The following is a 27,501-nucleotide window of genomic DNA, read 5'->3' as shown; positions in this document are numbered from 1 at the left end:
ACCAATAGCATGGTATTCCTTCATTCATAACCATAAGCCACATGCATTTAGCAGTATTTGCCAACTAATTGTACAGTATGTACCTATGTAGACTGTAGAGTGTAGAGTCACGTGAGCCCTGCAATGCCACCCCATGTATGCACGTGAGTCCTACCTCGTTTTCAACTCGACATCTGCCTTTGAACCAGCACTATTCATTGACGTCACCATCCGTGAGACTCTCCAGGGGCAGTCACCAGTCACCAATCACATAGCACCAGACCGGACCCTGGTCGCAGTCCACAGTCCAAACTGAACCAGCCCGCAGTGTCAGTCCATCGCCTCCCCGCTACTGGGCTGGGTGTCATCAGAAGGGCATGGACTGACACATGAACGGCCAGAGTCCACAGAAGGGCTGGAAGGTCCGGAGAGAGTCTATGTGTGGAGTTATCAACTGTCATTTACGATATGCAACGTACAGGTTAGGGCCAGCCAGAGGCTTTCGACATGGGGTAACGGCGGGACCGAATGAATACTGTCTGAAGTTCTGGTTCGTCATTTCCATGCAGCGAACGGAGACGTGAAGTTGACGATCAAACATCGAGGAGCGCAACTGCCAACAATCCAGCCAAAGGACCAGCCATGAGCAACAAACCTCACGTAGGATCAACCTTTTCAGATGACCACACGCACACCCGTGTTCACCATCTAAGCTAGCTCGTGACAACAGTCAGCTGATCATCTCAAACAGTCAGCTGACAAGTCTCGACCACTCGACCGCTCGACAGTCTAACACCAACTGACTGTCACCTGTCCGGATGACAGATGACAGCCCACCACCTGCCAAATTGGCAGCCTCTCCGCAGCAGTGACCCGGCCTTGCAGATCAGACGGCCGCCAGAGACGCGTCTATTTTTAAACCAGCACCCGAGGCTCAGCCTCAATACCTCGGTCATGTTCAGCAGTGAGCGCAAACCTGTTCAGCTGGTTTCTTCAGGAGTTTCAGGACAGCCTTGGGTCATAGCGTCGACAGGAGAGTAGACTGTGTCCTTAGACCTCTGTTACCTTATTCCAGTGTTGAATGAAAACCCTTAATCGCTGAAGTAGGAGTGACTTGGCTTGTATAATCGACAGGCTGGCGACTTTCTTCCAAACAACATCGCAACTACTTTCATTCTTCACTCACTCACTCACTCACTCACTCACTCACTCACTCACTCACTCACTCACTCACTCACCACTCACTCACTCACTCACTCACTCACTCACTCACTCACTCACTCCCCTCTCACCTGGTAGATAAGTCCGATGGCGTTGGTCAGAGAGCCCGAGCCGCCGGCGGCCAGCGCGGTGAGTTGAACCCTTGTCTTGACCACATCGGCAGGCTGGGTGACGACAGAGGCCCCAAGGCCGGAGACCAGGCCGCAGCAGAAGGTGGCCAGGTCACCCCATTGACCCGAGGTCACCTCGGTGGGCAGGGCGCCCCGCGCTTGGCTGAGGGGGAGAGGGGGTGGGTTAGAGGAAGGAGAGGCAAGATAAGCCTAGGTGAACTGGAACGAAACGAGGGAAATGGCAGGCCCAACAACGCTCGTTGGAGGAACGAGGGAAAAGCTTGATGTAAACAAATGCAAGCAATATCAAACACATCGGGTAAGTCAGCTCAAGATAACCAGGATTTTGCCTAACCTATTATTTCTCCTTCTGGCAATTCAAGCCATCACTGACCTTCATAATGTTAAGGATCCCAAGTTAGCCCCATTTCGTCAACCACACATTAATGTGCCTTTCCCATACCGCACCGCCTTCGCAGCCCACCAGCCACAGCCAAGGGTGACTGTGACTGACAAACGTGACAAGTGTGACTGGGTGACGATGCCGTTGGCGCACCTGTAGAACATGAAGTAGAAGCTGGAGAAGGGCACGTCCCGGAGCAGGGTGGGCAGCAGGCCGCGCGTCAGGCCGCGGTGACCCTCGGTGCGGTAGATGAGCTGCAGGGCCTGGGCCACGCCGCGGTAGTCGTAGATGCCGCTCTATGGGGAGGGGGAGAGGGGGTCAGAGTCTCAGAGAGGGGCAAAGGGGAGAGAGGGGATCAGAGAGGGGCGGAGGGGAGAGAGATGGACAGAGGGGGACAGAAAGGGGTTACTGAGAGGACAGCAACTGCCAGGGGTCATCATGAGACAGCAGTGCTTATAAAGGCGGGTCTATAAAGGGGCTTTGGGGCCAAGGTGTCAGGAAGACTCTTCAGACTCCAAGTATCACATAAAACTACAGTCACATAGAGGTCAGGAGGCTGCCTTTGGGAGAACCGGAATGATGGGGTACCTCAGGGAACTGGTAAACCTGACCGTCCCCGTGGCCAAAGATCAGAAAGTGTCGTGGAGAGCTCAGAGGCCCCTGGACCCTGGTCCATTTCGACCAGATATCTTCGAGGTCGGTGTCACCGGGTTGACACCGAGATATTCCAGTCGGGCGCTCGGGGTGGCAGGATCCAGGGTGGCTAGGGTCCAGGAACAAAGACAGGCGACACAGGACTCTAGCTAGTCATCCGTATCGATTAGGGAATGGTGCTCCAAACGTGAGATAGCACTGACCACCTTTTTTGGGAGGGGGATAGCCCTGACCACGATTTTTAATAGTGACGATGCGCACAACACACATTATCATCGGCGCATGAAAAAACATTGGTGTAAATAGTAGAGGACAAAGGGACAAAAGGTCAAGAGGGACATAGGACGACACGAGTGAATGACCCAATCGAACTACGCGGCTGGGGGTCACGGCTCACGGGTGCACTACTAAAATAACCTCTAAGGACTCCTGCCAACTAATGATGACAAGCAGTTCAGGTCAAACGGGATAATAACAGGGCGTCTGGCAGTGTTTCTTCAAAGATAAACAGCAGTAGCAAAGCCAACAGGACGCAGTCATTAGGTAAATACAACACACATTGGTAGGGAACTACAATTGCAGTTATCAATAACAACAAATGGTCATCAGAAGTCAGAACTTGGGGATTACTGGGGTTCATCAGCAAGGATTATGGGGTCATTTGTCATCAGAACTGTGACATCATGCATAACCCCGTTCGACCACGCCGGGGATTTTACACTGCGATGAAATAAATCGAGATAAGCAGCAGATAACTGGCAATTCATGTAGGTGATGTTTATAAACCAATCACCATTGGCCATCCGAGCTACAACGTATTTCCAGCTGACAGTTAACCAGTTATAGCAACCACCCTTTCGAATTTTTCCATTGTACTGTTGCCAGACGATGAAACTGCGTAGTTGATCAGCCTCAGTCCACCCAATTATAAACAGTCATCAATGTTGCATGCGTGATGCATCGACCTAACCTTCCAGCAACATTTCCATCCGAATTTTTCCACTCTACTGTTGTCAGCCGCCGCCTCCGCACGCTCCCGATTACCCCCTCCCCCCTCTCCCAGGTCTCGCCACCTGGCCCGTCCCCTCCCTCCTCTCTGCTGGCATCTTGCCAAAGCAGAAATACCAGTCGGTGGAGACAGCGCTACACAGACTTCATGAAAAGCTACACACAAGCTACCTACAGAAAAAAAACACATTTTGAAGTAGCGAATGTAAAACTCGTCTTGCGTCGAAATAGCGAGCACCACTTACTTGTTCTTAGCAATTAAATGCTTTTGCACTAAAATACAAGTAGAAATACGCATCTACGTTAGCGCTCCCGTTTATAACACAGCCCCGCCGTAATGTCACCATATTACACCAAGCCCGCCGGTTTCTCTCGCTGCGCAATAGACGGCCGCACCCAACCCCAGGCGGATAGGAGAGGCCGCACTAGGTCAACGGGTACGAATCACAGAAGGGGAACGGACTGCACGGCCGGTGCACGGGGTGCACACGTGCACACAACAGTTGAACGGCGTGCACGAGGCTGGGTCGTGGTGGTCGGACGAGAAAACGGTATGACTAGCTAGCCCACACATGCAGAATAATGAATGCGATATTCAACAGGAAGAACAAATGAGTGAATTGAAATACATATACGAACATAAGGGTCATGTAAAGCTCTACATACATTCAACGCAGCAAAGGAAATACGTTCCAAACAAAACCGGCCTAGCTTTCGAGGACAGTCTTCCGACCGACTATTGTTATAAATAGTTATACATAGTTACTTACTTATTATAATATTATAGTTACATATCACTCACAACCAGTTGATCCAGTTTTCTTAGGCGATATTTCAAATAAACACAACCATTCATCAACAAGCACTGCAACTCGTCCCTTGAGAGATCTGTCGGTTATAAGTCAATAGTCATTGACCACGGCTCCTATCCCGTTGAGGCCTGACTTCGCAGCGCGCATTGTTTGTTTTGTGATAAAACGCCCTTTCGGTCTAGCGAGACCATTTCAGAGCCGGATGGATGATAGGAATTAGGGGGAGACATTGATCTGGACGGCCGCCCTGGTGCTCCACCGGGACTCTGAGCCCACCCAGGGGACAGGCCACCCAGCCCGATAACGGTCACCCCACCGCACGCGAGCAATGCTCACAGGGCATGCTCACTCAACATACTTCTGAGGAGTCTGGCTGGTGTAGCCAGTAGAAACACTGTAAGATACAGATATCTCTTGTATTGCTGGCGATGAGGATGTCGTCTACATAGACGAAGGCGAAGTCCAGGCCACGGAGGATGTGATCCATGAACCTTTGGAAGGTCTGAGCGCAGTTCCGGAGACCGTACGGCATACGGAGGAACTCGAAGGCGCCGAAGGGCGTTGTGATCGCTGTCTTGGCGATGTCTTCTGGGGCCATCGGTATCTGGTTGAAGGCCCGGACGAGGTCGAGCCGAGAGTAGATCGATGTCCCAGCGAGGCAGGCAGTGAAGTCGTGGAGATGTGGTAGCGGGTACCGGTCAGGCACTGTGATGCGGTTCAGTGCACGGTAATCACCACAGGGTCTCCAATCTCCAGACGACTTGGGCACCATGTGCAGCGGTGATGCATACCGACTGCTGCTGGGTCGGATGACTCCGAGACTGAGAAGGCGCTGGAACTCTGCCTTGGCAGTGGCGAGTCGAGCTGGATCCAGACGGCGTGGGCGGCAGAAGACCGGAGGGCCGGTAGTCTCGATGTGATGTCGGACTGAGTGCTGTGGCTCCGGATGATGTGACGGCTGGGTGAGGCTGGGGAATTCTCGAAGGAGGGTAAGGAATGCTGGGTTGTCGGTTCCGACGACGGCTGTCAGTCCGGTGGATGGCACTGAAGAGTGGGAAGCAGGTGAAGACAACTCAGTTAGGTGGTCGATGAGACGGCCTCTCTTGGTGTCGACGAGGAGATCATACGAGGAGAGGAAGTCGGCTCCTAGGAGAGGATGGGAGACGTCCGCGATGATGAAGATCCAGTTGAAATCTCTTCTGAGGCCGAGAGAAAGCGTGAGCATGCGCTGACCATAGGTCTGGATGCTGCTGTTGTTGGCTGCTTGCAGATCCAGACCGTTGGTTCCGCGAGCACGATCGGTGGGTGTCGCTGGAAGAACACTGTACTCGGCTCCAGTGTCGATGAGGAAGGTGATGCCAGTGTTGTTGTCCTTGAGTCTCAGAAGGCCGCTGGCTGGAGGGACGTCAGAGTTGAGCAGGGCAGGTGCAGACGTCTGTGTCACCTGTCCTACTGCTGGTTTCCCGAGGTCTGAGTTGCGGTTGTAGACCACGAGCACGGTGACTGGCATGAGCGCGCGTTGGTACCGAACTTGTGGTGGTACCAGCAGAAGGAAGCACCAGCGCCGGTAGATGTGTTGGTTGCAGGGCTGGGTGACCGGGCAGCAGCAGACAGGTCGCGTGGTGGACGGTGGCGAGCGCGGCCGGGGGCACGGGATGCAGACCTCTCTCGGCGGCGCGTCTCGTCCACCAGTGTGGCGACTGATGTTGTGAGGGCCGTGATACCAGTCAGCAGCTGGCTCATCAGGTCTTGGAGGTGGAAGGGTCCTGCAGGAGCAGCAGGTGAGGCTGCAGCAGGCGCAGAAGTCGATACCGCGGCGAGAAGGCCTGAGGTAGGTGCAGCGACGTCCGACTGCTGCGGAAGCTCCAGGAGTCGGTCGGCAGTGCTAGCGATGGTCGCAAGGTCCGTCCCAGGCGGCAGGCACTGGAGGAAGGGCTGAGTCCGAGGCGGAAGAGCATTGAGGAAGATCTGACGGATGAGCGGGGAATCTTGTGAGCCTTCAGCTTCAGCAAGGTCCAGGAGATGCCGAAGGAATTGGGAAGGACGCCTGTCGCCGAGTTGTTGGCCAGAGAGCAGGCAGCGAAGACGCTGTTCGACTGATTTGCCGAACCGCTGACGGATGGCGTCGGAAAGGATGCTGTAAGGTCGGTCTAGAGGAGGGTTGCGGAGGATGTCGGTGAAGTCGCGCAGGAGGTGGCCAGGAAGGAGAGTAGCGGCGATCCGGAAGCGGCTGAGCTCATCGTCCACAGCTGCCTGAGAGAAGAAGAGGTCGAGCTGGACGAGCCAGATCACGGGGTCCTCCTCGAAGAAGCGCGGCGGCGCGACGTGGCTGCGTGGCGCGGTCGCCACGCGGAGGTAGTCCGGTTGGGCGGCAGCGGCAGCAGCAGCAGCAGCGGCATGCGAGGCGGCGGCGGCGGCTGCACCGGCGCCGGCGGCTGCACCGGCTCCGGCGGCTGCACCGGCGCCGGCAGGCTGGGTCTTCTGGTCCATGGCTGCCGAGAGCAATGGTCGGGAAGATCGGTGGCGGCGACGGCGATCCGGCGATCGGCAGGTGCTGCGGTGCAGCTGCAGAGGTAGCCGTTCGGTAAGATGAGCCGATGAAGTAGCTGGTCCGTAGTGCAGCTGTAGTAGTCGGCGTTATCCAGTTCCACACAGCACAAAAGAAGGATCCTCGTGGAGACACACCATCCGCCACTTCCTTCCTACACAAAGAGAGCTGGAGGAGATAGCTCAGGGTGCAGGCCAGTGTCGGTGTGCCAGGGAACACGAGGGGATAGCGATCCCATGGTGCGTAGAACGCGGGGTCACCAATCTGGCTGGTGTAGCCAGTAGAAACACTGTAAGATACAGATATCTCTTGTATTTCGCCACAAAATCGAGACATATATAATTTTACATACGAACTTAGTTATCTAGTATTGCACACATGTTGGCGAGAACATCGAATGTAATAAACGAATACATATGGTTTTAAATATACACATAGCCAATGCAGTTGTCCAAACAATACAGCAGTTTAAGCGAACGGAACGTTCGCACCAGAGACGTAGATGCGGATGATCAGGGACTGGGAAGTCACGGATGATCAGAGATGAGGATTGTTGCAGCTTCGGCAGGTCAGGATCGTTGGCTTGGTGTAGGGCGATGTCGGCCAAGCTCAGAAGGCCGGGTGAAGGTGTAGCTGCGGCAGAAGCTGGCGCAGAAACTGAGCTGATCCGTGAGATGGCGTCAGCTACCGGGTTGAGGTGTCCAGGAACATGTCCGATCTTGCTGGTGTGCTGCAGAATCAGGTCCATGTGACGTTGTTCACGGAGAGAATGGTTGGCGTTGCCGTTGGCCTTGAGAGCAAAGACGAGCGGCTTGTGGTCCGTGAGGATCTCGAAGTCGCGTCCTTCCAGATAGGGCAGGAAATGTCGCACGGCGAGGTACATGGCGAGCAATTCCCGTCCAAAGGTGCTGTAGCGGCGTTGGGTGGGCGTGAACTTGCGCGAGAAGAAGGCGAGAGGCTGAAGAGAACCACCAACTCGCTGGTGGAGCACGGCGCCGGCTGCCGTGCTGCTGGCGTCAGTGCTGAGGCTCAGAGCTGCATCTTTGACGGGATGAGCGAGCTGGGTGACGTCAGCGAGGGCGGCTTTGGCTGCAGAGAAGGCGGCGTCTGCCTCTGGGGTCCACGTGACTGAAGCAGCTCGGTCGTCTGCGGCAGTCAGGCCGTGGAGAGGTGCCAGAAGAGCAGCAGCGTGTGGGATGAAGCGGTGATAGAAGTTGATCATCCCCAGGAACTTCTTGAGGCTCTTCTTTGACTCTGGACGGTCGAAGTTCTTGATCGCGCTGACTCGATCGTCGAGAGGAGTGATGCCCCCGCTGGAGATCTGGTGGCCGAGGTAGGAGATGCTTTCCATGCCGAAGGCGCACTTCGATGGGTTGAGGAGCACACCGTTGCGGGAAAGACGGCTGAAGACCTCTCGGAGGTGTGACAGGTGTTCCGAGATGCTGCTGCTGGCGATGAGGATGTCGTCCACATAGACGAAGGCGAAGTCCAGGCCACGGAGGATGTGATCCATGAACCTTTGGAAGGTCTGAGCGCAGTTCCGGAGACCGTACGGCATACGGAGGAACTCGAAGGCGCCGAAGGGCGTTGTGATCGCTGTCTTGGCGATGTCTTCTGGGGCCATCGGTATCTGGTTGAAGGCCCTGACGAGGTCGAGCCGAGAGTAGATTGATGTCCCAGCGAGGCAGGCAGTGAAGTCATGGAGATGTGGTAGTGGGTACCGGTCAGGCACTGTGATGCGGTTCAGTGCACGGTAATCTCCACAGGGTCTCCAATCTCCAGACGACTTGGGCACCATGTGCAGCGGTGATGCATACCGACTGCTGCTGGGTCGGATGACTCCGAGACTGAGGAGGCGCTGGAACTCTGCCTTGGCAGTGGCGAGTCGAGCTGGATCCAGACGGCGTGGGCGGCAGAAGACCGGAGGGCCGGTAGTCTCGATGTGATGTCGGACTGAGTGCTGTGGCTCCGGATGATGTGACGGCTGGGTGAGGCTGGGGAATTCGCGAAGGAGGTTAAGGAATGCTGGGTTGTCGGTTCCGACGACGGCTGTCAGTCCGGTGGATGGCACTGAAGAGTGGGAAGCAGGTGAAGACAACTCAGTTAGGTGGTCGATGAGACGGCCTCTCTTGGTGTCGACGAGGAGATCATACGAGGAGAGGAAGTCGGCTCCTAGGAGAGGATGGGAGACGTCCGCGATGATGAAGATCCAGTTGAAATCTCTTCTGAGGCCGAGAGAAAGCGTGAGCATGCGCTGACCATAGGTCTGGATGCTGCTGTTGTTGGCTGCTTGCAGATCCAGACCGTTGGTTCCGCGAGCACGATCGGTGGGTGTCGCTGGAAGAACACTGTACTCGGCTCCAGTGTCGATGAGGAAGGTGATGCCAGTGTTGTTGTCCTTGAGTCTCAGAAGGCCGCTGGCTGGAGGGACGTCAGGGTTGAGCAGGGCAGGTGCAGACGTCTGTGTCACCTGTCCTACTGCTGGTTTCCCGAGGTCTGAGCTGCGGTTGCAGACCACGAGCACGGTGACTGACATGAGCGCGCGTTGGTACCGAACTTGTGGTGGTACCAGCAGTAGGAAGCACCAGCGCCGGTAGATGTGTTGGTTGCAGGGCTGGGTGACCGGGCAGCAGCAGACAGGTCGCGTGGTGGACGGTGGCGAGCGCGGCCGGGGGCACGGGATGCAGACCTCTCTCGGCGGCGCGTCTCGTCCACCAGTGTGGCGACTGATGTTGTGAGGGCCGTGATACCAGTCAGCAGCTGGCTCATCAGGGCTTGGAGGTGGAAGGGTCCTGCAGGAGCAGCAGGTGAGGCTGCAGCAGGCGCAGAAGTCGATACCGCGGCGAGAAGACCTGAGGTAGGTGCAGCGACGTCCGACTGCTGCGGAAGCTCCAGGAGTCGGTCGGCAGTGCTAGCGATGGTCGCAAGGTCCGTCCCAGGCGGCAGGCACTGGAGGAAGGGCTGAGTCCGAGGCGGAAGAGCATTGAGGAAGATCTGACGGATGAGCGGGGAATCTTGTGAGCCTTCAGCTTCAGCAAGGTCCAGGAGATGCCGAAGGAATTGGGAAGGACGCCTGTCGCCGAGTTGTTGGCCAGAGAGCAGGCAGCGAAGACGCTGTTCGACTGATTTGCCGAACCGCTGACGGATGGCGTCGGAAAGGATGGTGTAAGGTCGGTCTGGAGGAGGGTTGCGGAGGATGTCGGTGAAGTCGCGCAGGAGGTGGCCAGGAAGGAGAGTAGCGGCGATCCGGAAGCGGCTGAGCTCATCGTCCACAGCTGCCTGAGAGAAGAAGAGGTCGAGCTGGACGAGCCAGATCACGGGGTCCTCCTCGAAGAAGCGCGGCGGCGCGACGTGGCTGCGTGGCGCGGTCGCCACGCGGAGGTAGTCCGGTTGGGCGGCAGCGGCAGCAGCAGCAGCAGCGGCATGCGAGGCGGCGGCGGCGGCTGCACCGGCGCCGGCGGCTGCACCGGTGCCGGCGGCTGCACCGGCGCCGGCAGGCTGGGTCTTCTGGTCCATGGCTGCCGAGAGCAATGGTCGGGAAGATCGGTGGCGGCGACGGCGACACGGCGATCGGCAGGTGCTGCGGTGCAGCTGCAGAGGTAGCCGGACGGTAAGGTGAGCCGATGAAGTAGCTGGATCGTAGTGCAGCAGTAGTAGTCGGCGTTATCCAGTTACACTCAGCACAAAAGAAGGATCCTCGTGAAGACACACCATCCGCCACTTCCTTCCTACACAAAGAGAGCTGGAGGAGATAGCTCAGGGTGCAGGCCAGTGTCGGTGTGCCAGGGTACACGAGGGGATAGCGATCCCTTAGTGCGCAGAACGCGGGGTCACCAATCTGGCTGGTGTAGCCAGTAGAAACACTGTAAGATACAGATATCTCTTGTATTTCGCCACAAAATCGAGACATATATAGTTTTACATACGAACTTAGCTATCTAGTATTGCACACATGTTGGCGAGAACATCGAATATAATAAACGAATACATATGGTTTTTAATATACACATAGCCAATACAGTTGTCCAAACAATTCAGCAGTTTAAGCGAACGGAACGTTAAAAGGGGGGCGCACAACTTAATCGAAGCCTTTAGCAATTTAGAGACTGGTAAAAGCGACACCTATTAACAAAACTGTAACTCGCGGTTCGCAGCATCTAGCGGCGACCGGCAGAAGTACATGGGCCTAGCGGTGACCGGCAGAAGTACATGGCTATAGGAGCTACTCACGCAGGATAAACGCAGCCGTACAGCTCGGATCAGGGGGATTTGAGACACAGATGATAATATTAGTTGACTGTTCTGAGGATGGCAAAGGGAAAGGTTATGCCACTGACCTCAGAGCGCGTCTTTGACCTCTTTACTGACCCCTGACCCCGTTAGTGATATCTGACCCAAGTCACTGACCTCACAGCACGTCTTTGACCTCTGCTACTGACCCCTGACCCTGTTAGTGGCATCTGACCCAAGTCACTGATTTCACAGCGTCTTTGACCCCCGTTAGTGACCTCTGACCTGACCCCCGCTACTGACCTCACAGCGCGTCTTTGACCCGTGCTACTGACCTCTGACCCCCGCTACTGACCTCTGAACCCCGCTACTGACCTCTGACCCCCGTCACTAACCTCACAGCGCGTCTTGATGACGGTGGCCGGGATGGTGGCGGCGCCGGCCAGTGCGCGGGCGCTGCCTCCAATCAGCAGCGCCTCGGTGGCCGAGGGAGGGTGGTTCAGAGCCGATCGTAGCAGGTGGAGAGCCGAGAAATGGAGCCCCACGCCGGGCACCACCCGCGTCAGAGACTGGAAGACAGGGTCAGAGACAGGTCAGAGACTAGTAGATGGTCAGACACATGCCAGAGACTGGAATACCAAATATCTAGTGTCCATACACCAGTCTGGAATACATATACATCAGACACGTAAAGACGCTGAAACCCATTGCAGTCAGCGTGAGAACTCACTTCAAACCGTAGCTACTTTCAAACGATCACACCAATAAAACGCTTGGATAAGACTATCCAACAAGAACATAAATAATCATCCGTATTCCGTAACTACATACTGCGACTTGCAAGACAGAAATAATTGAAAACCAAGGTTGGCTTGATATCATAACGACCCACCCAGCATCAGGCCGCATGGTTTTATATTTATAGCAACGCTTCCACACCGTATGAGGATCAATATAGGTAACCGACAACAAACTAAAATACCTACGGCTAAAGACGCATTTACCTTACCCCCTACCGAACATACGACCATACATTATTTACGTGTCGACAGCCACCAGTTGCATTACTATAGCAACTACACCAATACCAGCATGGCGCAACTCTTTCCATCCGCCCGTAACTAAAGCGGGCCGGCCGACCGGTGCCGCATGACCTTCAAACCGGCGGCCGCATGGGTACGGCGATAGACAGGGAGGGAAAGGGAGGGGAGGGGAGGGGTGGCGATCACGCGCCGAGCACGTGACCCGGCCATGGGCGGCGGCCGGCGGAGAGGGGCGGGCGGGTGGAGTGAGGTAGGACGGAGTTCGATGAGACGTGGAGCGAGAGGAAGATGAACTTTACGGATGATGATGATTTATGTTTTAGGACGCCCTAACTTCAGATGTCAAGGGGTAGGAAGAAATGGACGTTGCACAACGCACAGCTATGTTTGTTAGCGAATTAAAGATAAGGAGAGTTTGAACTTACCGGAACAACTCCCTTCCAGAGAGCACGGGGGCTCTCATCCTTGATAACACTCCAAAGTACGGTGGCCATACCAGAAGGACTATTCCTGCGGACAATGGAGAGACGGGTGTCAGTGCCGAGAGTTCTCACATTTACAGGAAGGAAACATATTGCCAATCAATAACTGTATTGCTAACGAGCACATGGTTGAAATGGAGATGAGTACCTTACCCCGGAGGACAGAACACTGATCCCCTGAGACTAGAGTACTTTCGCCAAGAAAAAAGTACTTACCCCCGGAGGACAGAGGCCTGGAGTCTGGTCTTGACAAGATCCAGCGGCTGGAAGAGCACGGTCGAACAGGAGCCGGAGAAGGAGCCGGCCAGAAACGACTTCAGTAGCGGAGACTGAAACAGCAGAGACAAACAGGGGTCAGACAACAGCGGAGACTAAAACAAGGGACAGGAGCCGGAGAAGGAGCCGGCCAGAAACGACTTCAGTAGCGGAGACTGAAAACGGAGAGGTACTGAGGTCAGACATCAAACACACTGGGATAAAACAAGAGCCGGAGGAGCCGGCCAGAAACGACTTCAGTAGCGGAGACTGAAAACGGAGAGGTACTGAGGTCAGACATCAAACACACTGGGATAAAACAAGAGCCGGAGAAGGAGCCGGCCAGAAACGACTTCAGTAGCGGAGACTGAAACGGCAGAGACAAACAGAGGTCAGACAACAGCGGAGACCAGGGAGATGAGCCGGAGAAGGAGCCGGCCAGAAACGACTTCAGTAGCGGAGACTGAAACAGCAGAGACAAACAGGGGTCAGACAACAGCGGAGACCAGGGAGAGGAGCCGGCCAGAAACGACTTCAGTAGCGGAGACTGAAACAGCAGAGACAAACAGGGGTCAGACAACAGCGGAGACCAGGGAGAGGAGCCGGCCAGAAACGACTTCAGTAGCGGAGACTGAAACAGCAGAGACAAACAGGGGTCAGACAACAGCGGAGACCAGGGAGATGAGCCGGAGAAAGAGCCGGCCAGAAACGACTTCAGTAGCGGAGACTGAAAACGGAGAGACAAACAGCGGTCAGACAACAGCGGAGACCAGGGAGAGGAGCCGGCCAGAAACGACTTCAGTAGCGGAGACTGAAACAGCAGAGACAAACAGGGGTCAGACAACAGCGGAGACCAGGGAAAGGAGCCGGAGAAGGAGCCAGCCAGAAACGACTTCAGTAGCGGAGACTGAAACAGCAGAGACAAACAGGGGTCAGACAACAGCGGAGACTGAAACAAGGGACAGGAGGCGGAGAAGGAGCCGGCCAGAAACGACTTCAGTAGCGGAGACTGAAAACGGGGACACATGAAGGTCAGTCAACGCGACACGAGCAGCCGGCCAGAAACGACTTCAGTAGCGGAGACTGAAACGGAGAGACAAACAGGGGTCAGACAACAGCGAAGACCAGGGAGAGGAGCCGGAGAAGGAGCCGGCCAGAAACGACTTCAGTAGCGGAGACTGAAACAGCACAGACAAACAGGGGTCAGACAACGCGACACAAGGAGACGGCCAGAAACATTTTCAGCAACGGAGACTGAAAACGGAGACGGAACGAGGTCAGACATCGAACACTGGGATAAAACAAGAGCCGGAAAAGGGCTAGCCAAAAACGACTTCTGTAGCGGAGGCTGAAAAGTGAAAACGGGACAAGAGAGGTGAGACAACAACGGAGACTGAAACCACTGGGTCTAAGGTGAGAAGACACAGACCGGGACTAAGGCGAGACAAAACGGACGGCGAGAAAGACTGAGAATTGGAACTTGAGGCAGGCTGTGCTATGTGGGAATCGAGGTCCTATATGAAACAGTGCGCGAAACGTGGCGGGCATATGGGGACTGAAATAAGGTAACAGGCGGCGAGGCGACACGGACTGAAACGTCTTATGTGACTGAAACATGGGGTACAGACAGAATAGAGGCCTTAGGCCTTACGAGGATGCGAAGGATTGCAGGAAGGCAGCAAACCTGAAATCGGAAGCGGAAAGCGACGGTATAATGGATAACTGAAAGCTGCAAATGAAAGTGAAAGCAGACTCTCTTTCCAGTCCATTCCATTTCGTAATTTCAACGTTGCACGATGCGATTGATGAAATCGCTCGTCTGAACGGCTGTATCATGTTTCGCCTCCATCCCTTTTCGATGACATTTGGGTGTTGACTGTTGAGCTAGGTCACAGAGCCAGTTAGAACCAGTTCAATCCGGTGACTAGCCCAAACCGACGGTGTCAGCCGCGGTTGGGGGACGGGGACGGGGACGGGGAACGGGGGAGGGTGACAGCGACAGAACGGTCCGGCACGTGGGGTCGGGTGGCGCAGTCGTGAGTAGCAGAACATCACAAAGTCGGTGTTGTCGTTTCTATCACAGCAGTCGCTTTTACGTTTCTGCAACAAAAGGAACATCACGGAACAATGCAAAACAAACACTGGGCAATGAGCATGTAAAAGACGCGTCTCTCCCGTAAACCACCGTCTCGGCGTCTCGCAGGCAGTTGTCACTCGCACCTGAAAATCAACGAACGTTTTCAGACAGAACTTGACACAAATCACACACGAAAACCGCTTACCATGACTGCCTTCTCCCGTCTTCCCGACGCCATCACGCCTGCGTTTGTTGGCGTCGTCTCGCTGGTCACACCTCGTCCACTTGGGAACCGATCACACACTCACACGGCCGCGGCACGTGAGACAATAGTCCTTCTGCTATAGTCACCGCAGGAGCGGGCACCTAGAGCGCTCTAGGTGCAAGGCGCGCGCACCGAGTGCGTATCAGAAAAATCGGAATAGTAGATCGGACTGAAACGATGATTCACCATGGTTTTCTTGCCGAAAGCAGACATAAACACCATCTTGACATTAATCGACCGTACAGAAGGATTGAAATGACTGGGACCGAGGCCTGGACCAGAACGAGACGCCCCCGGCGTGTGAGCGGGTACCGCGACCAGCGCTGATTCCCGAACGAATGACGCAGCGGCCGGCCGAGGCGAGCTTTTTACACCCGTCACTAGGTGGCAGGCGCGTCGCCTTGGCAGGGGCGATTCCAGTACTGGGAATCGGGAAGCTTCCTGGTCAGTGGCGGCGGAAGCAGGGGGGCAAGGGGGGCAGCTGCACCCTAAAGTCATGGAAAGGGGCGCCTCGAAAATCTGTAGAGGAGGCAGGAAGTTAAGAGGTGCGGCAGCCATAAAGCTGAGCAGTGCGAGGCGACACCGCAACTGATAAAGGCACTTGTGACACGAAGAGGGTGGCAATGACGTGGGAAAAGTATCTTTTGATATGCTGAAGAGTGGAGGGCATCCTTATCTGAAACAAAGGCAGATGCTGCCGACCCTGTCGAATATAATCTTGCCAGGCGATAAAGGCTAGGAGGGCGCAGCTACTCGAGAAGCGCGCCATACGGAAGAGGGGCGCCTGCATGCGAAAGAGGGGCGCCTGTGTGTGGGACGAAAAAGAAACATTTATGGAGACGTCTTTGAAGGCGATAGCCTCCGAACGCCAATGCACGAACATATGAGGGCTTATAGCGTTGCAGGCTCCATGCGACAAAAAGGGGCGCCTGATGGCCGATATGCGAGAGGAAATTAGTTTGTGTAACATTTATCGGGGGCGGTTTGCCGTTTACAACATATGAATGTTAAGGGAGGTCCGAGATTGGGGCCTGTAAAATTGCACTGTCCGTATGGGCGGTTACACCCCTAGTGCTAGGGCGTATTTGATTACACCACTGAATGCAATAGTGCAGTGCAACCCAGGCGGCATGCTGCTTACCGGCCTGCAATTCTCTGTCACCGAGTTAGTGTTATGGATTCGGCGCCTTATTCACTAGTCCACACGAAGGTATTGGAACCGTGGAACTCTTTTCGATATGCCTTATTCGGAGAATCTTATGATATGGTGATGAGGTTGTTTCTAAACGAACATTATGAAGGTTACATTTACGCTATGGCTATGGAATGTACCTAACTATTATTTCTCGTTACATAAAAACTGTAATTCTGAACGTGTTAACAGGTACAACACATTGTCAAACGTCTCTTCACTGTTTGTGTTACTACAACCGTGTATATGGTAAGGGGCGCCCAGCGTGAAGGGGCGCTTCAATATCGCTTGCACCCCTATCCTAGAATACCTTCCGCCGCCACTGTTCCTGGTTCGATGATGGTAACCAGGACCCTATCAGTAAATAAACCGCAGGCTACCGGAGATGAAACTCGGGTTGTCGAAATACAAGAACTAACCCGGTCACGCGAACAGGCTGAAGAGCATGGCTGTTCGATCTCCGAGAAACGACTGCTTCGATATGCACTTAGCGATAGGTTAGGTTCTTGATTGACATTGACTATTGATTGACAATGATCAATCATTCATGAGAATAACCATCCTCCAAGATTGACATTGGCACTATCATGCATCTTTATGAAAAATACAACACTCCAATGAGTCCAACCACATAGCATTTTGTAATTTTTTAGTTTGGTCGTGCACATCGGTGCCTTTTTGCATTGTCATGCCACGACGAAGATCGCACATTTTGTCGACGCTACTTTTTAAGTGATGATGGAATGCGTGTCTGGCTGATGTATGGAGAAGTGCTCGGCTGTCTGACAGCTCATAATAACGTCGAATCATGACCCTCGTGGCTGCAGCGCAACTGCAGTCTGCACAGAACACTTGTTCTCCCGGTGACCCCATCGGCGCGACTGATGTGCTCCTGTCATTCTGTGACTCTGACACAGAAACATCGCAAAGAAAGCCGTATTGTCTGCCATCTTTGGCTCCAGTTTCAAACGTCGGCAGATACGTATGCAAAGAAGAGCTAGTTTTTACTATTTACCTGAATCGGTTTTTGAACCATTCTAGTCAGGGCTGCGGAGTCGGAGTCGGAGTCGGAGTCGGTCGGAGTCGACAGTTGTGACCGGAGTCGGAGTCGGAGTCGGAGTCGATTTTAGAAACCCGAGCCGGAGTCGGAGTCGGAGTCACCGAAAATCTGTCGACTCCGCAGCCCTGCTAGGTCTGCGGAGTCGGAGTCGGGAGTTGGAGTCGGTCGGAGTCGACAATTCTGCCCGGAGTCGGAGTCGGAGTCGGAGCTGGTTTTTGAAAGCCGGAGTCGGAGTCGGAGTCGGAGTCGCCGAAAATCCATCGACTCCGCAGTCCGCAGCCCTGATTCTAGTACATTCGTCTAAAACTTGAGCTATATATAAACGAACATTGCAGTGAAAGTTATATTTGGGAGACATTACTGAACGTTATATTGCTTCAATTCGTATAAGAAGACAAGTCCGTTTTATTCGAGGACATGGTAGGTATAAGTGCGACTTGCGAGAGAGTGGCCTAATTGCAACAAGTGCCATAGGCCACATGGGTGTGCTGTTCATGATGTTGCAATGCTGATTGTGGCAAGTGGCGGAATGGATGGCCGAATCTATGATTACCGAATCTTTGAACATTTCTGCGGATGATGGTAATTACGGAGCGAGCGAAGCGAGCGTAGTCTTTCCTTTTAGCATATGCCGAAGTATGCCTTTAGCATTAGCGCAGGGGCGTCGCCACGGAATTTTGAGTGGGGGGGGTCGGGTTTCTAGTCTTCACCCGATGGGTAGGGGTGTTTTTTTTTTGCCACACTTCCCAGTTCCCAGTTTTGTGCGTGCGCAGGCCCATGTCACTCCACTTTTGATGACATCATATGAGGGCCTCAAGACAATAATGGCGCGGCGCGCCACAATCGCTTCAAAGCTACTTGCCAACAGTTGCCATTTTTGAAAATATTATTTTGAAATAAAGTTCCAAGTAATAAGAATATTGTAATAAATTTGTTGAATAAATCGATACCATATCTAAAAACTTACTGAAAAATGATTTATTCATAGTAAAAATATAAGCTCGATGCGTTTTTACGTTGCTTTCCTTCAACTGCAGAGGGTTTTTAAATCGTCTATATCTTCAAAACCGGCCATTTCTTAGCATATTGCTGCTCTTTTTTATCGCTAGAAAATTAGTTGGACTTTCCAATGACATCAATGGTTGAGCGATATGTGTAGAGTGTCACCAACAATCTTCAAATGAAGTTAGTCATTTTTACGTTGTAAAGGAATGGAGTACCCCTATCGAGCATCAGGGGTGACGTCACTCAGGATCTGTCTCTGATTGGTCGGCGGGAGAGTGACTGTACCTTCTATAGATGGCCTTGTGCGTGCGTATGTGTGTGTGTACGTGTGTAACAAATCGGCGCGCAGCGCCGCCAAATTTGGTATAACCTATTAGGTAGGTATGCCTACCTACATCACTTGCGTAAAAATTATCACTGGTCACTTAAGGTCAGGTCGCCATGTCAAGTTCAGTTATACGGTATACCTCTATGTTGAATGATGAAAGAAAGCGCGGTTTTAAGGCTCATGATTATATATATATAAATGCAATGAAAACCCTAAGCCTCAAGCTAATAATTGCATTGAAAATAGGGCCAAGAAAATGAGACATTTTCTTGTACCCCTATCTGATGAGATAGGGGTACAAGATAGGGATAGGGGTTCTTGTACCCCTATCTAAATGAGACAAATGAGTCTCATTTTCTTGGCCCTATTTTCAATACAATTATTAGCATGAGGCTTAGGGTTTTCATTGCATTTATAGGTATACCTCTATAAAAACTTTCCCCTCTCGCCATTCTTGTAGCTTTTCTCCCATAACATAACTTCGAAATTTGGTACACTGTATAGGTACCTAATGTATGGGGTTATACGTGTCAGCAATTCATGATTCTAACTGAGGATTTACATCTATGATCTGAAGGCAGGTCAAATACGTGACCTCATCATTAGAAAATAATGAGAAATTAGAAAAAAACACGAATGCCTCCTGCTTTGAAAAAGTTCGTCAGAAACGCAAAATATCTTTGGAGCCATGACAAATCAGCTCATCATTGCCAGGGACAGGGTGCAACTTATGGCGAGTGATGACTCGAAAGGTCATTAGTGGAAATGTCCATCGATGGCCACCAGCATTTTTTTCTACACCTTTTGACGAAGACGCGGTAGAGCGATGACAGCACCTGGAAGGTGTTCACTGTTCAGCTCAACAACACGGATCCATTCATATATGCAGCAGGAGGTCCTTTTTCGATTAGGACATAACGTTGACCTGAGGTCGTTTTAACGTTAATTCTGAATGGTCAAATTTTAACTCATGTGACGCGTCTCAAAGAGATCAAGACGGTGGTGACAAGACAACATATGTACATACCATACAAATTCACGGAATCGAAAGTTATTGCAAAGCAGATGTTTCGGCAGAATCTGTCCAGTTAGCTGTTTGCCTTCTTATGGGCCAAACATAGACCTGAGATGAAATCTAACGCGAAGCTAGCGAAAGAGCGTTAAAAGAGCTATCGAATAGTTTTCTGCTTCACTGTAGCCCTTCTATTGGTGGTTTCCCAGTCGCTAACGTATAACGTATACTAAACTAACGCTGAGGCATGCTTTCGACCCCTGATCGATCTACAGGTTTGCGGAAAAAAGAGCATGCTGCCCGTGACGAAAGAAAGCCGATGATACCCATTTACAAGTTTTCGGGTCATCTCAGGACTCAGGTCATCGCCAATAAGTAGAGAAACTCGGGACCTGCTAGAACTTAACGAATGTAAGTTGTGATGGTTTTTCGAGGTTCTGATTACGAATGTTATCTTAGTTTTGAACGAAGATGATGACTCCATGCATTTGGGTTAGATCAGGTCAGGTCAGATCGACCAGTACCTAATAGTGGATGACCACCACCGATTGCTTCCTAGCATGTTATATGAATAAGCAACACAACTACTTCTCAAATGTTCAGATGGGCGCTAAGTTCAAAATCAGCTCCAAAAACTACCCTATCAATTAAAAGCATGTTATGAAAAAGTGAACTAAGGTCATCTTTATTTGAATCAGGGATATCGATTTATTTTAAGTAGGTGATTAACTCGAGCGCACCGGAAGTTTTGTTGCAATCGGCTCCTTTTTGCGCGACTTCTTTGCGAAAGCCCGAGGCGGTTCCATCTGACTCCCTTTCCCCTACATGTGCACTGTACAGCTAGTTGTGACGGTAGCCATGGGGCTGAGGCTAGTTTGTAGTTTTGTAGTTAGGTACTGATCCGACGAATCGACTGCGACCATTTTTTTAAAACGATCAGACGAACGCTCGGGGCAGTTTTGGCGCGTCCAATCCTTTGAGGGATAAAAAGGTACTAGGATGGGGCTACTTAAAAACATTGTTGTGCTGGTGTTCCCCGCCCACAGCTAATTGACCTTTAGGTAATTGGCTAATTGGCTTTAGGGAGCTCTTGAAGCGATTTTGAATCTGATGTATTTGTTGGTGTTGCTGACGCCTGCTTCACTGACATAAAAGCTAAAAAAGCATACTCAGCATCGCAAAAAGTGGGGGGGTCGACACCCCCAGTTTTCAAGAGTGGGGGGGTCACGACCCCCCCGACCCCCCCGTCGGCGACGCCCCTGCATTAGCGCGAGCGTGCGGTAAAAGCTTTTTGGATTAAACCGCATAATGTTGAAGGCAATTGGTCAAAGGTTTCGGCCCATGGGCAAAACATTTTATCAGCGAACTTTTGAAGCATTTCCTGAGACGGAGGAAGGCGCTGGAAAAGAGCTTAACTGATAGAAATCTAACGTGAACTTACGTGTTGCATTTGGTCGCTTTGAACTATTGAACAGATTGTAAATGTTGGTTTTCAATAAAATAATATTTTGATTCCTAATGTAGGTACAGACATATTAATTAATCAACTACATTTATGGCGTCAATTTCATGCCTTTTACAACTGCAATGAATTGACAAAAACGCATTTCACATTGATAAGTAAAAACTTTATTCATACTGACATGGGTAAAAAACCAAGCGCTCACTTCACAGGATGGTATACCTTCCACTCTTCTCTAATATTGAAAACGAACGTAACTCTCGCTTCTCATATGACATAGGTTGAAGTAGATGTTCTTGGTTTGATATGAATCCAACTCAGAGCCAGACACAAGGATGGAACACAGTGATCTTGAGTCGGCTTGGTTTATTTTCTTGGTCAGGGAATATGTACATTTTTTAGTTCTTGATATTCGGTCTTGGTTTTTCCACTTCTTTCAAGCATGTAAAATTGTTAAAGGAGCTTAAATATGGAAATTAAACGGCATATGCTAAAATAAATATCACACTTGGGCCGGAAATCGGAATGTTTCATTCAGGACCTCGGGCTTTGTTGAATTTTCCGCCCTCGACCTTCGGTCTCGTGCGGAAAACTCAACAAATCCCTCGGTCCTGAATGAAACATTTTACCGGCCCCGTGTGATATTTACATATATAAAAATCAAAATGTCTGTATGAAACGCGTCAGTCACGCTTGGCGGGCTATTGCTGTGGAACTGTGCGAGCTGCGGGGGTGAAATTTTCGACATAAGTCGGACGCGTGCATCTGTTTGTCGTATCAACTTTTCGAGGGGGTGCGCTCGCCGGTTTGCACGTGGCGGGCGCATCTTTGCGGAATTTTGGCCGCGGCCGGCGCCGATCAGACGGCACGCGCCTTAGGCTCAGATTGTTCGCTGCGAAAATGAGGGAAAACAGAGTCGGAGGTCGTTGACCTTTGGCAATGAATACCGAAACAGGGCACCGCCGGCCAGGGGGAGTCGCCAAATTTATTCTGGCAATAACTCGGCCACTACTGGGCCGATTTTATTGAAAATTGATTTATTACACTGCGCGTAATGCTGTCCCTCTTTACGCTGCGCGTAATGCTGTCCCTCTAGTTACATATATAAAAATCAAAACGTCTGTACGTATGTATGTATGTATGTATGTATGTAACGCGTCAGTCACGCTTGGCGGGCTATTGCTCCGGAACGGTGCGGGCTACGGGGGTGAAATTTTTGCGCCGAGTCGGACGCGTGCATCTGTTTGTCGTATTAAATTTTGGTGGGGGTGGGTTCGGTGGTTTGCACGTGGCGGGCGCATCTTTGCGGGATTTTGGGCCGCGGCCGGCGCCGATCAGAGAGCACGCGCATTAGCCTCAGTTTCTTCGCTTGCCAAACTGAGCGAAATCAGAGCCGGAAGGTCACTGACCTTTGGCAATGAATACCGGAACAGAGCACCGCCGGCCAGGAGGAGACGCCAAATTTATTCTGGTAATAACTCGGCCGCTACTGGGCCGATTTTAATGAAAATTGATTTATTACGCTGCGCGTAATGCTGTCCCTCTTTACGCTGCGCGTAATGCTGTCCCTCTAGTTATATAAGATTAACGGAAATTTCTGAGTATGAGCGGCCGGCCGGCCGGCCGTGCGGACGCTTTTGCGAGGCTTATATCTCAGCAACCACTTGACCGATTTACACGCGGTAATTTTTGTAGGGTAGCTTCATTCCTTCTACCAAGTATTGGACTATTCCCGATGCATGTGGGTGACCCCTTATGCACGTGCCACGTGCAAAACGAAGAGGTGTCAGTTTTGTAATTGTTGCAATATCTCGGTAACTACTGGGCCGATTGCGCTGAAATTTGGCATGTAGGTAGGCACCCACTAGGCACTGCATATCCATGTGCGAGAGTTGGGGTGCTGCTGCACGTGCGCACCGCACGTGCAGGGGTCGTTTCCAGATCTCGAGAACGGCTCGAGCGATTGCGCTCAAATTTGGTACACAGTTAGGGACCGGTTAGTAGGGTGCCGTGCAAAAGTCAATTGGGACCCATTTTGCACGTGCGCACGTGCAGGGTGCCACTTCCAGATCTCGAGAACGGCTGGGCCGATTGTGCTCAAATTTGGCACATCGCTAGAGACCGGTTAGTAGGGTGCCGTGCACAAGTCAGTTGGAGGTACCCCCTCTCAAGTTCGCACGTGCAAGGCCCACCCTCTCGCTCGCTCCGTTAGTCGCCCCAAAAGGCGTTATACTGGTATAAATATTTACCGTAGCCCGAAACAGTTCCACGCGTCTCCTCGGTTAGCAAAATCACTAACGGCTAAGCTCCTTTATATGTATGGCGTCAGAATCGCCCGGGCCAATAAACTTTGAAGTTTGTACTCCACTCCCGGAGAAAGGTTAACACGCGCACGGACGGGGGGCGGATATCCGCCCCCCCCCCCCCTGAGGTTTTTCGCAAATAGCGGGAAAACCGCGGCGCGTAGCGCCGCGAAATTTTGTACGACTATTCTCTCATCAATTTTACACATGGTGTGCAAGTTTGAACCTCCTAACTTTTAAGGTCAGGTCACCAGGCCACTTTGAATGACCCAACCTCAAGTCACTTTTTTTGCAACTTTGTCACCGTGCCAGAGCTACAGTAGATGTCGGAGGCCTTTGAAAGTCGCAGGATGTTAGAAGGTTATTAGTAGCTACAATTTGTATATCTCGGAATTTTGATATCGATGACCTAACAGGTCAATTTCTCGACCTCCCCATTATAAGTCAATGGGGGGAAAATCAACTACCTGTTTTTACCACTAAAACGGGTCGGAATGGCCCCATAAACCATACATGACCTCATATACGATCAACCTTCACTACCTTGAGGTCTGTTTTGCTGTTGGGCAGCTGTAAGGTCATGTGACGTCATCAAAGGTCAACAGCGGTTTTTTGACAATAACTCCGTACATGAACAAGATACAGCCGCGCGGATGGCCTCATTGTGTTCAGCTCGTCAAGGCGCATCGAATTATATACATGATGACCTCGAGGTCACGTGACCTGAGGTCAACCTTTGACCTCGACCTTTCGAGGTCAACATATATATCATTCGATGCGGATTGACGAGAGGACCACGATGCTGCCCTTAGTTTGTTCCTATATTGACTAGTTCGAAAGTTATTCGAGAAAAACTCTCTCAATACCTAGCGCCGCCATTTTGACTTTTTTGACCCCTGTGACGTCATCTTTGACCTGACCTGAAAATGACCTTTGAAAAATTGTAGACCTTGTCCGTGCGTATCCCTTGCCGTTTACCGCTTGTCGCTATCTTGCTTCGTTCTCGAGATCTCAGGGGGGGGCGGTCATCCGCCCCCCCCCCCGTCGATACGAAGTTGGCGCAGACCCCCGTCGGTGCGCGGGTTAAGTGGCACTGTAAAAAGGCGTTTCAGGAGACGGATCTGACTTTCAGAGATATTTTGTGGTCGTTACGCTCTACCAAAGCCTAAAGACAATGTCCCCACTAAGTCGTGAATGTTCACTCGGCAGGCCTGTGTACAGCACCATAAAGGCTAACCACGAGGTCTCCAACGGTCGACTGCCCTACCGATGGTTCGCCAGCTTCAACGTGACCCCACAGCTGAGACTGATGCCCTACACAACTCGTTTCATTTATTTCTTTATTATATTTTCTTTATTGGACATTCTGTTAACCCGCGCCCGGCTGGGGGTCCTGGATTTCCACGCCCTGCTGGGGGGGGGGGGGGGTGTTTGAACACCCCCCCTTGTAACTCGGCTCCTGGGCCACGTAGCGATACGCGGAAGGCGGCGTTCGAAAGAGCGTCAAAAATGATGACGAAATCACTTCGGTCAATTTTTTGGTCAGGTCAAAGGTCAGGTCACCAGAGGTCATTGAAGGCAAAATTTTGCCGATTTCCAGGTCGAATGGCGAAAATTTCCAAGAAGCCAACGCATAACTCGGGAACCAATAGAGCTACAGCGCCGCGGAAAAGCGCATTCGATAGCCCTATTAACGCCCTTTCTGAGTAATTCTCTCAGATTTGACCTAACGTCAACGGTTTTGCCTGCAGGGGGCAAAAACTGCAAAAATAGCCGATTTTTTCGGAAACAGTTTTTCTGCAATAACTTTTGACCAAAGCCCTGTACGAGCTTACTTTTACCGGCATCGTGTTCCTCTCGTCAAGACGCATCGAATGAACTATAACTTGACCTTGAAAGGTCAACTTGAAAATTTGACCTCAGGTCAAGGTCATGACCTGACCGCAAAGGGTCATGTTGCATATCAGTCGATCCGTATCGTCGAGCTGAACACATCTAAGGCGTTTTCATCGCTCTAGCATGCCTCTATCAAAAGTTATTTGCGAAAAACTGTTAGATACCATTCGTGACCTAAGATGACCTCAGGGCATAAACAAGGGTCACGGACACCATTTTCATGTTCAGTGTGTCTAAACCACTTGTAATTCTGTGTTTGGGAGTGTTTATAATGTCTTTCATCCAAAAGAGGCGCATTTCAATTTTCTCCCATTGACTTATAATGGGGAGGTCGCAAAATTGACCTGACCTTAGGTCATCGATATCAAAATTCTGAGATATACATTTTGTACATGCTATTGCTCTTAGCAATCGCTGAAAGTTTCAAAGCGATCGGTCACTCGGTGTAGCTATGACAGACATTGAAACTTTTTATGAGGTGAGGTCACTTCAAGTGACCTGGTGACCTGACCTTGAATGACCTTGGTCTGAAATTTTCACAACATGTGTAGAATTGATGTATGATAAGGTGTACCAAAAACGGCGGCGCTCCGCGCCGCCGTTTTTGAGATATTCGCGAAAAACCACAAGGGGGGTGTTCAAACACCCCCCCCCCCCAGCAGGGCGCGGGTTAACAGATAACAAACAGATTGAAAACATTAACAAGTCGAGGACACCTGCGTTTAGAGTTAAATGATGAAGCCATTAAAACAACTATTTGAATTAGTAGCTACTAGCTGCCGCTGTTGTCGCTGCTACCGAAGCTGCCGCTGTTGTCGCCGCTTCCGAAGCTACTGCTGCTGTCACTGCTACCAAAGCTGCCGCTGTTGCCACCGCTTCCAAAGCTGCCGCTGTTGCCACCGCTTCCGAAGCTGCCGCTGCCCATGCTACGCATGCTGCCATCGCTGCTACCGAAGCTGCCGCTGTTGTCGACGCTTCCAAAGCTGCCGCTGTTGTCACCGCTTCCAAAGCTGCCGCTGCTGTCACCGCTTCCAAAGCTGCCGCTGTTGTCACCGCTTCCAAAGCTGCCGCTGCCAATGCTTCGCATGCTGCCATCGCTGCTACCGAAGCTACCGCTGTTGTCGCCGCTTCCGAAGCTGCCGCTGTTGTCACCGCTTCCAAAGCTGCCGCTGTTGTCACCGCTTCCAAAGCTGCCGCTGTTGTCACCGCTTCCGAAGCTGCCGCTGCCCATGCTACGCATGCTGCCATCGCTGCTACCGAAGCTACCGCTGTTGTCACCGCTTCCAAAGCTGCCGCTGTTGTCACCGCTACCAAAGCTACCGCTGTTGTCACCGCTTCCAAAGCTACCGCTGTTGTCACCACTTCCGAAGCTACCGCTGTTGTCACCGCTTCCGAAGCTGCCGCTGCCCATGCTACGCATGCTGCCATCGCTGCTACCGAAGCTACCGCTGTTGTCGCCGCTTCCAAAGCTGCCGCTGTTGTCACCGCTTCCAAAGCTGCCGCTGCCCATGCTACGCATGCTGCCATCGCTGCTACCGAAGCTACCGCTGTTGTCACCGCTTCCGAAGCTACCGCTGTTGTCACCGCTTCCAAAGCTGCCGCTGTTGTCACCGCTTCCAAAGCTGCCGCCGTTGTCACCACTTCCAAAGCTGCCGCTGCCCATGCTTCTCATGCTGCCATCGCTGCTACCGAAGCTACCGCTGTTGTCACCGCTTCCGAAGCTGCCGCTGTTGTCACCGCTTCCAAAGCTGCCGCTGTTGTCACCGCTTCCAAAGCTGCCGCTGTTGTCACCGCTACCAAAGCTGCCGCTGCCCATGCTTCGCATGCTGCCATCGCTGCTACCGAAGCTACCGCTGTTGTCACCGCTTCCGAAGCTGCCGCTGTTGTCACCGCTTCCAAAGCTGCCGCTGTTGTCACCGCTTCCGAAGCTGCCGGAGGAGCCAAAGCTGCCTGAAGAGCCATAGGGCTTCCTTACGACCCTTGCGGCGGTGAGACCGATGAGCAGGAGGACAGCCAGAGAGCGCATGGCGCTGTTTGCTGAGTTCTCCGGTGGAAAAGTGAGGATGGGGGCAGCAGGGTGCGTTTTTATACACCTGGGGAGCGCTCACGTGGCGTGAGCGTTTCTGCTGAGTAGGCACCCTTCCCGTGACGGCCTG

General features: G+C 52.2%; 1 protein-coding gene across 2 annotated transcripts in view; it reads right to left on the bottom strand.

The window, feature by feature from the left end:
- LOC122374092 (mitochondrial glycine transporter-like) overlaps positions 1–27,501 on the bottom strand; it is a 41,934-nt gene that overhangs the window by 10,737 nt on the left and 3,696 nt on the right. The window contains exons 1-6 of one of the 2 annotated variants that reach the window (XM_043352635.1): positions 15,028–15,439; positions 12,707–12,819; positions 12,434–12,518; positions 11,361–11,534; positions 1,867–2,009; positions 1,272–1,473 (exon numbers count right to left, since the gene is read on the bottom strand). In XM_043352635.1, the coding sequence (XP_043208570.1) occupies positions 1,272–1,473; positions 1,867–2,009; positions 11,361–11,534; positions 12,434–12,518; positions 12,707–12,819; positions 15,028–15,060 (750 nt within the window). In that variant the 5' untranslated portion in view covers positions 15,061–15,439. Of the gene's footprint in view, positions 1–1,271; positions 1,474–1,866; positions 2,010–11,360; positions 11,535–12,433; positions 12,519–12,706; positions 12,820–15,027; positions 15,440–27,501 lie in introns of those variants that run through there. The other variant, XM_043352634.1, reaches the window with a different exon arrangement.

Source organism: Amphibalanus amphitrite, unplaced genomic scaffold (assembly GCF_019059575.1).
Source record: "Amphibalanus amphitrite isolate SeventyFive unplaced genomic scaffold, NRLGWU_Aamphi_draft 001602F_arrow, whole genome shotgun sequence".
Taxonomy (NCBI): domain Eukaryota; kingdom Metazoa; phylum Arthropoda; class Thecostraca; order Balanomorpha; family Balanidae; genus Amphibalanus; species Amphibalanus amphitrite.
This window is presented reverse-complemented; position numbering and strand designations above follow the sequence as displayed.